Raw genomic sequence first — 15,419 nt, forward strand, 5'->3', positions numbered from 1 at the left:
GATACTGAATATAGTTGCCTGTGCTATACAGTTAGTCCTTGTTATTTATTTATTTTATATATAGTGGTGTGTATCTGTTAATTCCATACTCCTAATTTATCCCTCCCCCTCCCTTTTCCCTTTTGGTAACCATAAATTGGTTTTTTATGTCTGTGAATCTGTTTCTGTTTTGTAATATGTTGATTTGTATTTTTTTTGATTCCACATATAAGTGATATAATGTTTGTCTTTGTCTGACTTACTTCACTTAGTATGATAATCTCTAGGTCCATCCATGTTGCTGCAAATGATAATATTTCATTCCTTTTTATGGCTGAGTAGTATTCCATTGTATACATATACCACATCTTATCCTTTCATCTGTTGATCGACACTTAGGTTGCTTCCATATATTGGCTATTATGAATAGTGCTGCTATGAACATTGGTGTGCATGTATCTTTTCAAATTAGTTTTCATCTTTTCCAGATATATGCCCAGGAATGGGATTACTGGATCATACAGTAGCTCTATTTTTAGTTTTTTAAGGAACCTACATACTGTTTTCCATAGTGGCTGTACCAATTTACATTCCCACCAACAGTGTAGGAGGGGTCCCTTTTCTCCACAACCTGTCCAGCATTTATTATTTGTAGACTTTTTGATGATGGCCATTCTGATCAGTGTGAGGTGATATCTCATTGTAGTTTAAAAAAAAAAAATTTATTTATTTATTTTGGCTGCACTGGGTCTTAGCTGCAACAGGTGGGATCTTCACTGTGGCATGTGGGGTCTTTAGTTGCAGCATGTGGACTCTTAGTTGCAGCATGTGGACTTCTTAGTTGTGGCGTGTGGACTTCTTAGTTGTGACACGTGGGCTTCTTAGTTGCAGCATGCATGGGGGATCTAGTTCCCTGACCAGGGATTGAACCCAGGCCCCCTGCACTGGGAGCATGGAGTCTTACCCACTAGACCAGCAGGGAAGTCCCACCTCACTGTAGTTTTGATTTGCATCTCTCTAATAATTAGAGGTGGGGAGCATATTTTCATACGCCTACTGGCCACCTGTATGTCTTCTTTGGAGAAATGTCTATTTAGGCCTTCTGCCCATTTTTTGATTGGGTTGTTTGTTTTTTTTTTTTTTTTTTTTTGATATTGAGTTGTATGAGGTATCTGTATATTTTGGAAATTAAGCCCTTGTCAGTAGCATCATTTGCAAATATTTTCTCCCAGTCCATAGGTTGTCTTTTTGTTTTGTTATGGTTTCCTTTGCAAAAGCTTATAAGTTTTTGGGTCCCATTTATTTATTTTTGCTTTTATTTCTTTTGCCTGGGGAGACTGACCTAAGAAAATATTACTACAATTTATGTCCAAGGAATAATTTTCATATATTTAGAATAACGGTCATATTATGATATACTTACTGTCAGGCACTTTCTTAAGCATTCACAAGTACCCTGTGATGTACAAACTATAGGCATCCTCATTATACAGATGAAGGAAGATGAGAAAATCTGCCAAATGTGACACAGCAAGTAGACAGTGGAGATGAATTCACATCCAGATCTGACTCCAGAGCCCAGTCTCTTAAGGACAAAGCTAACTATCTTCTTTTACACAGTGTGCATGCAACACCTGACAATAAACACCTGCCTTCCATATTTCCATTACTAAGTAGTGCACTGCAGCCCCCAGATTCCCAGTCACTGAGCATCTTTAGAATTCAGTAAGGACTGACTATGATCAGGGCATTGTGAGAGATATAAAGACATGAGAGATGGCTTGTGTTTTCAAGGAGCTTACCGTCAGAGAGAGGAAATTAGATGTACCCCAACAACTCTAATAATGAAAGTGATAACTGCTATAACAGGGTTACAAGAGCCTTGAGAAAAGAGGAATTACTCCCTGCGTGATTTAAAAGTAAAACAGTGTGGTTTAGTTTTATTTTTTAAAGTTTTATTAGTGTCAGTTCAGCTGGGAGGTATGTCTGAAGATACTGGTATAGAAATCTTGACAGTGAATAAGAAAACATCAGAGCTGAAGGGGACCTCAAATGGTCGAGTTCAACACCCACATCTGAGGTGAACCTAGAGTACCCAGTGCCCCGGGACGAATGAGCTGGTGGCAAAAACTGGGATCAGATACAGAACTCCTGGTCTTCCTTCCATCCTAAGGCACTCCTTCCTTCCCACTGTCTCAGCAGATGGTGCCCTGGGGCAAGGAGCTTTCTCAGGAACATGTATTCTTTGGGTAACTAATCTTACAAGTGTCCACTCAAGACATCTTGTTGTACAAGCCTTCCCTGACTCTCCCCTCTAGCACTTTCTTTCCAGCCAACAGTAATATCTCCTACTCGGAAGTCTGGTTTGGAGATACTGAGCGAACAAGACAGACCTTAGGGCATCATCTATTAGCTCCCTCTCAAAGGCTCTACGTTCTGTCAACCCAAAGAGATTGTGAACATGGAGAGAAGGAATTTGACTTTTATTTTTTATGTCCCAGAACAACCAAAACAGTGCTTGGCTTTATTGTATGTCACAACACACTAGCATGAAGACATTTAAAAAATGACTGAATTTTTAAACATACACAAAAACAGAATTGTATGACAAACTCCAAAATGTTCATCACCAGCTTCCACAAGTATTGTTATTCTGCCATTCTTGTTTCAAAGCCTGCTGAGAGGTGACAGAGGGTGCACATGGAAATGGCCAGGTCGGTGACAGGGAAACGCAGTAGGCATCAGGCTTGGTCAAGGACCCCAGATGTAGGGGCAGGCAGTGGGATACCATCATTCACACGAAGAGACAGGAAGCAAAGCAGTTTGCCAAGTGCTGGTGACACAGGTAGGGTCGGGAATCAGGTGTGGGAGCCCGAGATAAATTGTACCCAGCAGTTGGCTGGCTGCCTCTGTGCCTGGTGCACGCTTCAGGGTAGTCTTAGAGACACTGAGCCTCTCCCCACTGCAGCCTTTGCGGATGCTGCTTCCTCTGCTAGGACGCTCTGCTCTTCCACCAGCTTCTCCAACGGCTGCTTTCCCAGTGAAGACTTCCTCGGCCACACTTTCTAAAGAGGTATCCTCTCCTCATTATTCTTCAACTTCCTACATACTATTCTGAATTTTGTAATTAATTATGTTAGTGTTAGTTTACTTGTTTATTTTTAGTCTCCCCTGCTAGACTGTAATCTCCAATGAGGGCAGGGATCTTGTCTTCCTCCTTTACCTCTATCTCCTCAGAAACTAGAAAAGTGTCTGACACATAATAGATACTCAATAAGTATTTGGCAAATGAATTAATGATAGACATTTAAAATTTTTGTTAATATCTTGACTGTTGAAGCACAAGTTGGGTACAAAAGAGTACAGGAAAACGAAAGGGTAATTTCTAATTTAATCAGGATAAATGGCACCCTGTAACTAAGTGGTTCTCAATTCCGGCTGCACATTAGAATCACTCCGGGAGTTTTAAAAAATACAAACACCTGCCCTCCTCTATAGACAAACTGAATCAGAATTCCTGGGGGGTGGTTCCAAAGCATAGGTATTTTTTTAAAGCCCTCTAGATGACTATAATGTGCATAGACTTGAGAATCACTGCTCTAATGAAGAAACACTACAAGGATTTTGACATTAAGATGAGGGCAGTGAATTTGGAGCAGAAGGCAGGTCTGCTCAAGTCAGGTTTAGAGTGAGTCAAAATGACGTGTTCTATTAAATCCTTTCATGTTTAAAACTAAATCAGAGATGAAATAAACAGAGATTGATAATTGTTGAAAGTTAGTGAGTGAAGTACCTAATGACTGATAGATTTTTTTAACTTTATAAATAGTGTGATGCATTTAAATAAGAATTAAAAACAATATTCTACTTCTATTTTTAAAGACTTCTGCTTTTATTTAAACAAACAAAAAATCAAAATTGAGTTAGAAAAGACAATGTATTATGTTTGGCTCTCATGGTCACTTCTATCAGAGGCCTATTTCTTGGTTCCTGAATGTCATAACCAGACATCACTGTGCCCTTAATGTTTGCAAATATAATGTTTAAGGTGAAATAACTTCAAGTTTGTCATATTTTGGCACTCGCAAAAGATCTTTCCAACCTACCAAAGGGCATTCCACTTTTCCTCTCCTTTCATTCTTTTTCTTCCTCCCTCCCTCCCTTCCTCTCTTCCTAGTCAGATTATTTTTAGATAATATTCTAGTGTTTTAGGTGAACCGATGAAGTTAGGTAAGATGCAGCTTTTCTCATTTCCAGGGCTGGCCTTGCTCCTCCATCATCTGAAGGTTGCTTCGAGGATGGCACACTATGCTCCTAAGCTCAAGCACAGTGAGGCTGCAATTGCTTCTTCTCCCTCTCCCTGATTTATTTAGGTTGCTGCACAGCTTACTGTAACTGTAATCCCTCAGTATTGCAATCTGGGAGCAATATAAATGGTTGACGGTAGAGTGAGATTTTCAATTGTTGCTTCTCAGTGATTCATATAATGTGCTGTCATTAGCACTTTTTATGTGACATATCATGGTTTCCAGGGCTTATTGGGCCATTTATAAATACCACATGAAGGTATTAGAGCTAGCGTTGCAGTGTGGTTACTGTCTTAATTGCCTTCAGTGGGAAAGGTTGGCAGCACCTTCTCTGGAGGAAAATAAAATGTAATTTTTAGTTTGTCTTTAACCATTTGCAGTCAATTCCTTTCAAGTGCAGGAATCACAGCTTTCCTCTTTTGTTCTTCTAATTCTCCAGTCACTTAATTTTTGCAAAAAAATTTACTTTTCATACTTTAGCTATCATTACTTGGTTGATTTCCAGGTATCTGTATGAATATTCAAATGTATATTATCTTGCCACAGTTATATTCGTTATTAATGATAATTACTGATATTACTGACTTTACAGAATTTTACAAAGTGACTTTATAAAATAATAATAGCCGCTGACATTTGTTGAGTGCTTACTATGTGGTAAAAGATACATATACATTGGTTCATTCAATCCTTTCCAACAATGCTCTGAGATAGACACTATTATTGTCTCCATTTTATGAAGGGAAATGGATGATTGTTGAGGTTTAGTAATCCGCCCAGGGACACAGTAGTAAATGACAGAGCTGGGTCTGAAACTCAGGTCAGTCTGATTCCAATGCCAATACTTTTAAGCATGACATTCAGATACTCCCTGACCCATTCCCTGACCCCAGCACAGTTAGCCCCATTTTACAAAGCAGGAAATGCAAACTCAAGCAACTGGAACACTGTGGTGCTGCCCTGGAGCCTACATCTTCTGATTCCAGGTGCAGAGCTCTTTCTACTTCCCGAGACAGCTTCCACCAGGGTGAGCTGTTCAACTGCTGACACGTGTCACTTACATCCCATGCGCACCACTCAGGTTGATAAATAAGCAACGGATGAAGACTGGTAGTTAAAAATCAGAGGGGCTTCTCTTTAAAGCATCAGGAGCAAAAGAGCTGCGTGCCTGGTCACGTGGTGCAGGTGCAGGCTCTGATCTGAGAGGCCAGGGTTCAGAGGCACAGAGGAGGAAAGAAGCAAGTCATGCCCACTGGGCATGCAGCCCAGGCGCTTCAGCCCCTGACATGGAGCCGGCCTGAGTCCCAGTGATTGATCCTGCAGCTGAGGATGTCCTTCTCTCAGCAGCCGCAGGTTCCCACAAAGGAAGGTTGCACATGGAGAAGTCTTTGTCAGGGACTCTAATGAGAGGATTGGGTTTCACATCACAGCTACCCCTAAACAGGTACTCTCTGCTTCTTTCATCTTCCTGATGGCTCCCACGGGAAAGAAAAGAAAGAGAAAGGAAGCTACGCCAAGAAACAGGTCACAGGCTAATTTGGCAAGGTTCTGTACCACCCCTGCCCCACCACCTCCAGGTTTGTAATTTTGAGATTCCTTAGTTTTTACACAGCCTGTGTGGCCAACAGAGAGCGGTGGGAAAAGCTTTCCTAAGTAAGTTTTCATAATCCATCCACCAGACTCTCTGGAATATTAAAGCCTCTGACCCTTTGTACATGCCATTGCCTCTGTCTGGAAGAGTCTCCCCAGACCTCAAACTCTTCTTCCTGTGGCTAGCTTGCCCTTCTCCTTCAAGATCCAGCTCAGGTACTGTCTCCTCCAGAAAGCTTTCCTTGATGCCCCATGCCTGCCCTCTGCCCAGGCTGGCATCTGTTCCTCTTCTGTCCTGCTAAAGCACTTCTGCCATAGTCCCTGCTGACTGATCCATCTCCTATCCGCACTGTAAGCTCCTTGAGGGCAGGGACACTGTCTCCAGGGTCCAGCACAGTATCGAGCACAAAGCACAAGTGTAATAAAGCACTTAATTCTTTCTAAACACTCTATTTTTTCTTTTCAAAATAGCCTTTTATTTTTCAGATTATGGAAGCAATAATGCCGATTGCAGCAATTTTTCATACAAAATCCACAAAGAAGAAAATAAAAACTATCTGTAATCCCACCACCCAAAGAAAACCACTTTTAACATTTAGATGTAGTCCCTTCCAGTAATTTTCTATGTGTACAGGTACATATGAAATCAGAATCCTACTGTCATATCTAGTTTTCTCAAGGATTATAACAGTATCTTTTGGAGGCAGATAGAGGAGACATTTTTATCACAATTTGAGTGATGAGAAAACTGGAACCCAAAGACACACGTCTAATGGACGGCAGAGCCGGGACTGGAATCTGTGAACCTTGTCACAGTACCAGGCTCCTGCTGCTCCCCTGAGGCCTCCTCATTAGGTGGTGCTCTTCTGGCAAGAAGAGAGTGTGCAACATCCAGCATCAATGGGACATGGGTTTGCAACTGGATGTTCTTCCTCAGGAAAGGGACAGATTTAAGCTGATCCTGTTTCCACATCATGGTTGTGTAGTGCATAAAGAGTCTAATGTTTCAAAGGGAAACAAGGATGGAGCACCTAGGATCTCATCCCTGTGATAGGCTAAGAAGTGGAGCTATGCAGATATCATTAAGATGCAGAGTTTCTTTCCAATAGCCAAATGACATCTGAACAGTGATGGCTTGGCTCAGAGCATGTTGCTATGGGAACCACAGCTATAGGTTCAATCCTGTCATAGACTAGTGAGTTTTCTATGACCACTGACTGTATTCCAGAACAACGTACACAGCAAGTGTTCAATAACTGTGCATTGGGCTGAACTGAATGTTTATAGTTATTCATAAGGGGCAGTCAGCAAAAAAGAATGTTGCCAGCAAATATAAATATCCCTACCACTACACTCAGTATAGAAAAGGCTATCCAATGTGAACTACTACTTTCTATTTTATTCTAAGCAAAGGACTAAGTTGTAATCCCTCAAGCACACACCAGATTGTTAGCTCTATAGATGAGGGAACCAAATCTTATTTATCTTCATGTCCCCAGAATACCTAGCCTAGAGCCAGACACATTTGAAGTGTCAATGTTTTTTGAATTGAATTATATTTGCTAGGCCGGTGTGGGAGTTAAGAAGATGTTGACTAGTAATTCACTATTCCTTTCCTTGAAAGTTCTGTAAATCAAGCTCTTAAAAAAAGCAGCAAGCTAAATTCCAAAACCCTCTCTTAGGAGAAATGCCCACGGCTGGTGGGGTCTGGACTATGTCCACTGAATGTGCAGATCTCTTCTGCACAAACATCCCTTACTCCCAAGAGAGCCCATGACTAGCCAACAGGCTGTGGAGACTCGCATGCTCCCTCCTTCCCAATGGCGAGCGGTCAGGGGAAAGGGGTGCGAGTAGAGTGATGAAGCACTGCTGGGCTAAATGTTCTCCTCTTCCCAGGAGAAGGAGAATCTCACAACGGGAGGAGGGTTGGCACATTTCTAGAGGAACAGCCAGAAAGAACATGGGCTGTACTTGAAAATGATCTTTTCTCAAGACGACTTTTTCTTTTTTAAAGGACTACCTTCAATATTCTCTCTTACCTTAGATTGGAATGGCCTTGACAGAGCTGGACTGGAATCCTACAAACTCAAATCAAAAGCTGACTGGGTAGGTGGAGGGGTAATATGGGATATGGGTTGAGGTGCCATTAGGCTAAGACCCGATAACGACAACAACAGAAAAAAAAATAGTATCTGCCAATAGGATCTTTTCCTGAAATGCACTGAGCTGAATTTGAAGGGACTGTAATAGAGAATAACTGATTTTTCTGGGAGGCAACTAAAACATAACTCACTAATGCCCTAAACTCTTAACACTCTTGAAGATTTAATCACAGTGTAAAACCCACAAGTTTTTATTGGCAGTGTTTGGATATCAACTGTACAACTCTCTGAAGCAGCAACAGTATGATCCTAGGTCTGTGACCATTGCACATCTCAGGGGCCTGCTGGCAAGGTCTGTCAGATTGGTGCCCGGGTCTAGCCTAGTAAATTCTTTCCGGGAGACTTAGGACACACTCTCCCAGCTGCAAAGTTCTCTGCTTATAAGGTACAGAATTTATTAGCCCAAAGAAAGAGAAGAAGAAAGTCTGCTACCTTTTAAAGTGCTTTTACATACAGTTTCTTTACTAGAGCTTGGCATTTCCAGAAATACAGCTGTGCAGAACATTTGAGCCTTTGTACTAAATCAATAGGACTTGTTTTAGCTTCCAATGAACCTCTGTGCTGCTACTACCTATCAACCAAGGTGTCTCACGGTAAGCTTTTAAAGAAAGTCACCTGTATTATCGCTCATTTGGGGAGAACAAAGCCATGAGAACTTGCATCTTTAACCTAACACATGGCCATGTGAAGGTACATAGAGAGTTGATACGCAATCCAGGTTTGTCCAGCTCTGGAAATCAAACCAGTCTAGTCACCCACAGACCATAGGTTTTCTTCTAGCCTAGGTTTTCTTCTCTCCAGTTCCTCAAGATGGCTGTTCCCATCTCCAGACTCAATTCTGAGACAAACAGTGGCCTCAGACCACAGCATAGACACCAAAGAGAGTACTGCAAGAAACAGTGTGGCACGGTGAAAAGAAAATAGCATTTAGAACTGAAAAACTCTGAGTTCCAGCTCTTACTACTTGTCTGACCTTGGATAAGTCACTTAACAACTTGAAAGAACCCTAGTTTCTCTTCAGCAAAATAAGTATAAATAATCATACTCATCTCACCAGGCTCTCCTCAGAGCAATTATGACAAATTTTTTTATCTTATTTATGTGTTTATATACTTTCCGTTTCTCAGTTCACTTCACTAGACTATAAGCTCCAGGAGTTCAAGGACCTTGTCTTTTTGGCTCGTCACACTGGCTGTTTGCCAGGAATAGCGATCAGCATATAGTACATGATCAAGAGGAGTGAAAGAGATTTGAATGTGTGAAGGAAGGAATAAAGGAAAGACAGGAGAAAGGAAGGACAGAGTGTTTGGAGTTTTACTGATGTGTGGTATATGAAAGTAGTCTGTAAATTGTTAAGTATTATATGCATTATTAAATATATAAATAATATTTGGTGCATTAATTATACCAGAGTGATCTTTTAAAAATGTAAGTTAGATCATGTTACTGCCCTGTAGAAAACCCTCCAATGGCTTTTCATACTACTTACAATAAAAGTCAAACTCCTTTTAGCTTTCAAGGCCCTTCATGATCTGACCCGGGCTGGCCTCAGGTCCAGTCTCCCCCTTCCCTGCCAGGCCCCCAGCACTCTGGTGTTCTTATGTTTCCTCAAACATGCCAACTCTGTTCCTGCCTCGGAGTCTTTGTGCTAGCCCCTTCCCCGGCCTGAAAGCTCTTCTGCAAAAATCTGCATGTCTGGCTCCTTCTTGTCACTGGGCTCTTGGCTTAAATGTCACCTTCTCAGAGAGGCCTTCCTTGTATATACTCTAAAGGAGCCCTCACTGACCCCCTCTTATAGTAAATCCACTATCTACTTATTCAGGTATCTACTACTAGTCTCCTCCCCAGTGCCTGATGGTCAATAAATATTTACATTTGTGTGACATTATATTTGTTCAGTGCTTACATTTCATAGATGCTTTTCTAATTATTATTTATTTTATCACCACAAGTTTATGAGCTCAAAAGAAACAACAAACAAAGGAAACCCCCTATGGTTACAAATTGAAAATTCCCTCTCACCCCTCCATACCCCAGCCCCACATACACTGAGAGAGAGGTATCCTGGCCCTGTGAATAAAAGCAACTGTGCCAGTCAGCCTTAATATTTGTGACTTAATTGGAGTCATGTACAATCAGGGATACAATAATTACTTAGTACTCTAACTAGAGGGATTCTTTTGAGACATGGCAATGGTGCTGTTGGGTGCCAAGATGTTCTCTGTTCTAGGCTTGGAGGCCTGGGTAGTGAGAAGAATAGGGGGGTGGAAATGGGCAGGGGGAAGCAAATGGCAGGGACACTCACTGGTTCCAGTTGGGTTTGTTTACTGTGGACCCCAGGGCAGCAGTAATTCTGTAGGAAGATTACTGGACCAGGGCACAGAAGCAGGTTCTAGGGCTGGCTCTTCATGCCCCTCCCCCCCACCCCAGGCTATCATTCCCTCTGTTATATGAGGTGGAACTGGATCATGTCGAAGGGGAATGCCAGCTCTGACATTCTATGGGTTAATGAGAGGACTTTGACCTTTTATCATGACTAAGATGTCTGTGAGAAGGATAACTCACGTAATATTTTTGATAAGCACAGCTATTATGGACTAAGTGGGATTTCTTTGATTGGTCAATAAAGTCACTGGACAAACTGAGATCTCTGCTTTTGCCATTCTTCTTTAACCTTCCCTTTCCTTTGCTTTCCTAGAGAAGGTGATACCCTGGGCAAATCCCCGCATTGTCACATAGGGATCAGCATCTAGTGTAAGTGCACTTCAGCCATTCTCCAAGGGATGGGTTCCTACTGTGTCTGATCTTGGCCAACATTCTCCCATCTGCTCTCAACATGTTGCATCTACCATTAACTAAGTCTCCTATTAGCATTAAAAGAAAACAACCTGGAAAAATTCACTCAAGCAGAGTTCAAACAGGCCACAAGTAGATTTGGAATCTCAACTGCACAAGGTTTGTTAAAATAATAGTGGTAAGTATATAAATATATATAAATGTACATATGTGTATATGCATAAACCCGTATGTACATATGTGTGTGTATATATTGGGGTATATGTGGGAGGTGAAGCCAAGAGTCTGTAAAATGGGTCAAGAATTCTTCTGTTCAATTTATGAAATTAACTGGTAACAGAAGGAGGAGAAAAATTCTACCAGTGTGGAACAAAGCATGATTAAAAGAACTGAAGGACATGGAAAAGGAGTTGGGAACCTTTATATTACACTTACTGGTAATGGGTTAAAATTCTGGTCCACGAGGTGATTGTATCCATGGTCAAAAAATGAGTGCCGAATCACAACATCAATGCCCCGATTGGCCAGCATTCCTAAAGTGTTCAACCATCTGAAAAGCAGGGGAAAAAAGCTACATCAATACATTTTAAAAATAGCATATAACAAGCTCTATAAAAATTGGCCAACATACACACATACACACCACCACCCACACCCATCAAATTTACCTAGTACTTTAGAGGAAACTATTTTAAGCATTAACTACACAGATGGAAGAGATCTATAGAGATTATCAAATCTAACCTCTTCATTTTATAAGAAAATAAAGAGGTCCAGGAGAGTAACATGAATTGCCCTTGGTCATAAAATAGCTTGTTGCTAATGACTTATCTCTTATTCCTATAATACTAACAAATAAAATGAACACCCTAGCCACTTGTAAGCCTAAAGTCATCCCCCTTGACCACAAGACACACAATCACAGAAGCACACACACTATATTTTCCATCACTCAAACTCCCCTTCTTGCACCTATTCACTGTACATGTACTTTACATGTGATGCTAACCCACATACTCCTGTGACCTATAGTCCAGTCATTTGCATCCCTCATATATCACTGTCAGTAGGCAATGCAGTAATAATTTCCCTTGGCACTATAACTAACTATACAGGGATTGGAGTATGCTACTATCACACACATGTTGCAGTGGAGGACCTGCATTGCTCACACACTTATTACATACCCCATCATGCCAAATACCCACTCTCCAGGGCATGCTATCCTTCAAAAATACTGCCCTCATGGTTTTTCCAACACCTACTGCTAACTCTGCCTTCATCATTTACACATTTAACTCATTCATTCATTCATTCATTTGTGAGTTGATTTCATTTTCTTTCTTTGTATTCTGAAATGCAAGGAAACTTCCAATTGTAATAATATGTGTGTGTAAGAAAGGTGACTTAGAGCTTCAGTCTTCTCAGGGTAAAAGATAAGGCATTTCACAAGCTTACCTAAGAATATATTGTCTGGCTTCACCTATCACCTCTTCTCTCACCCTAAACTTTATTCCCCAGGCTCTAAGCCACATAAAACTACTTTTGGCTGCTCTCACATACTTACCTGAGCCTTTTAATATGTTTTAAATTCTCCTTAGAATTTCCTTCCTCTCTTCTACTAACCCACCTCACCTGGCAAATTTCTTCCCATCTGTTAATCTCCAAGTCAAGTGTCATTTCCTTCTAAACTCTGCTGCCCCAGCCAATAGTAGTATCTTTCTCCTCTGTACTTCCCCAGAACTCTTATTCATACCCTCTGCTGGCCCACTGAATGGTAATTACTTACTTCTCTGTCTTCTCTCAGCTGGTATGAGCTCATCAAAAATAGACACATTTTAGCTTTGTACCCAAAACAACCATCACAGTTCATGGCACACTATAGGTGCTCAATACTCTAAGTTGAAATTGATCTGGATAAAATTAGATTCTAGGACTTTGAGAATCACCATTCAGCATACTAGGGACAAATAATGCATAGTTATGATTTCCCAAATCTGAGACCGTATGGAGCTCCAAACCAGTGACCTTACTGACATGAAGACCATTGCTAATTAATGACTATGGCCAGAGCCCTTGTTTCCCCATGGCTTTTCAGAATAGATGGTTAGTTCTGGAGTTGTCTTCATCTTCCTCCTGTAATAATAAATCTCCTGAGTAGGGGAAATAAATGATGTTCCAGGTCTCCCTTTTATGTTCAAGTAGAGAAAAGTGGCAAGATAACTGGTATATCTCACCAAGGATGCTTCTGCAGCCATTATCTTTCATCCACAAAACTTTATTGAATATCTACTACATGGCAGACATTACTAGGTGCTATAAACACAGCAGTATGCCAAGGGTAGGGCATCAAAGAATCTCAAAGGCTGATTGGGAAAACTACCCTTGAATACTTGGCAGCAGAGAATTCTAATTTGTGCATGCATTTGTATATGCCCTGGTAAGCTTATAGTTATGCCATGTATTGGAAAAGGGCTGTAAAATGCCTTCTTTCCAACTCCTTGCTAGCCTTCTGAAACTTCCTAGAATGCTTTACATTTTTTTCCCAGGAAGCAATTTATGCCCCTTGGAGAACTGGACTTAAAGGGCATATATCTAGCTACTGCCAGTAGAGTTGAGAGGAAATGGGTGATAAAGAGGTTAGAGAGAAGACCAGGGGCAGAATGAGCTGGTTGTCATTTGATCTGTCAACAAAGCATTGGACATCTGAACTACAACCAAAATCTAAACAACAATGTTAATCTGTGTTTGCAAAGCGACTCAGAGATCTATGGATATCTGGCTGATGCTCGTGAAAAAGCAGGTCTCTCTCTAGCTCTCTTCATGAAGGTCTGTGCTATTTCTCATTTCACATCACTCTCTAAAGGGAAAAATGTTCACGAAAACAGTACAAGAGGGCTGCTTGCTGGGCCCTGCAGAGGAGTCCTTCTGCGAAGGCTGAGCAAAGGCCATCCTTCTTCTGATTCCAGAGGCCTCCTGCAGTACGGACTGTCAACCTGTCTCTTACACTGAAACCCCGTGAGGAGAGTATTTTTGAAAGAAGACCCTCAGCAACACTGTAGCAAACGCTGATTCACTCCATTTCCTTCACTGAACCATGCTCCCTGAACAACCTCTCTGTGCCTCTCATGTGAGGACACAGGGCTGGAAGACGCCAGCCATCATCATGTAGAACATTGGCTCATTATCTTCATCTGCATCTGCCAGGATGCCATCTTAAACACAATCTACTTGACCAGCCTGATTTGTCCTTCACAACTGTATTGAAGAAGCTGCCTTAATGGAGAAGATCTACAGCTATATAATTAGGAGCAGCTGTTAGTAGTGAAACGCGTAGTTGAGGGCAGAGCTGCAGTTCCTAGGAGAACCTTGCTCAGACAAAAAAACCAGGACCACAGACTAGACTGGACCAGGAACAGGTCACTTGGTTAATCTGTGGTCCATGACACTTGGTTAATCTGTGGTCCATGACAATGGCAGGCCAGCCAAAGGTCCTCATGCTTCTGGCTTAAGTTGTTCTCCAGACGACTGCAGTAGCCTTCAAGTTCATTTTCCTACCTCTTGCCTATCCAAACTCTTGTGCATACTACTATCAAAGCCAACGTTTTAAATACAGGTCAGATGGGTCTCTCTCTTCCTCCAAAATCATCAATGGCTTAGCCACTGAGATAAGAACAAGCCCTCATTTCCCCTGCCTGGTTTTCAAGGTCTTCCATGATTTGGTGGTACAACTCTGTCCCTAATCACAGCCCTCACTACACCCCTGCAGATACTGAGGCTTTCTCACACTAATCATTTCCCCTCATAATGTTCCTTCAGCCTCTATGCTCCCACTACCATCAGCAACAATCTTCACCTATAGAAATTAGAGAAATCTATGTTCCACTCAAATGCCTCTTCCTCCACAAAGCCCTTCCTGATCCTCCCATTCAGAAATTCTTGATTCTTTTGCATGTCTACCCCTTTTGTGGATAGCCCACGTAAGGCAGAAAGAGAGATGGCATACTGTAGTGGCAAAGAGGCTAGACTCTGGAGCAGACTGCCTTGGCTTGAGTCAAAGCTCTGCCACTAACCAATAATCACATTTATCTCACTGGGTTCTTATAAGGGTATAAGGGTATAATAAGGGTATCTAATACACTGGTTGTTAAATTATTAAATACATATAAAGCACACCAGATAGTCCTTAGCACATGGTAAGCACTATGCAGTTAAAATTATTATTATTATGACACTTGTCTCCTACAGCTTTTCTTATTCCGCATCTCCATTCCTCCAATCGTAAGTTTCTAAAGGGCAAAACCCCTGTCTTACTCTTACCTATCTCCCAGGACTCAGGTGAAAATTAGAAGAGAAAATGTATGTTGTCTGTACTGTATTTCGCACTGAAGGCATAAAATAAAGCTCTTATTACTATCATGATTACTACTACTATTATTACTTTTGCTCTAATGCTTGTACCTGAGACCTTAGTAACTAGACAAGTCCCTAATCGCTGTTTGTTGAGTGATTAAACACATTTACAAAGAAATGGATGAAGAATTTTCAGTGGGAAACGAACCCCCCCCACCCCCACCCCCCCACC

The 15,419-nt window shown here is 41.4% G+C and overlaps 1 protein-coding gene across 1 annotated transcript in view; it reads right to left on the reverse strand.

The window, feature by feature from the left end:
* HPSE2 (heparanase 2 (inactive)) overlaps positions 1–15,419 on the reverse strand; it is a 268,280-nt gene that overhangs the window by 133,337 nt on the left and 119,524 nt on the right. Inside the window, exon 7 of the mRNA XM_007456244.1 lies at positions 11,270–11,384. Within this exon, the coding sequence (XP_007456306.1) occupies positions 11,270–11,384 (115 nt within the window). The remainder of the gene's footprint in view (positions 1–11,269; positions 11,385–15,419) is intronic.

The sequence above is a fragment of the Lipotes vexillifer genome, unplaced genomic scaffold (assembly GCF_000442215.2).
Source record: "Lipotes vexillifer unplaced genomic scaffold, Lipotes_vexillifer_v1.1 scaffold184, whole genome shotgun sequence".
In the NCBI taxonomy this organism is placed as follows: Eukaryota; Metazoa; Chordata; class Mammalia; order Artiodactyla; family Lipotidae; genus Lipotes; species Lipotes vexillifer.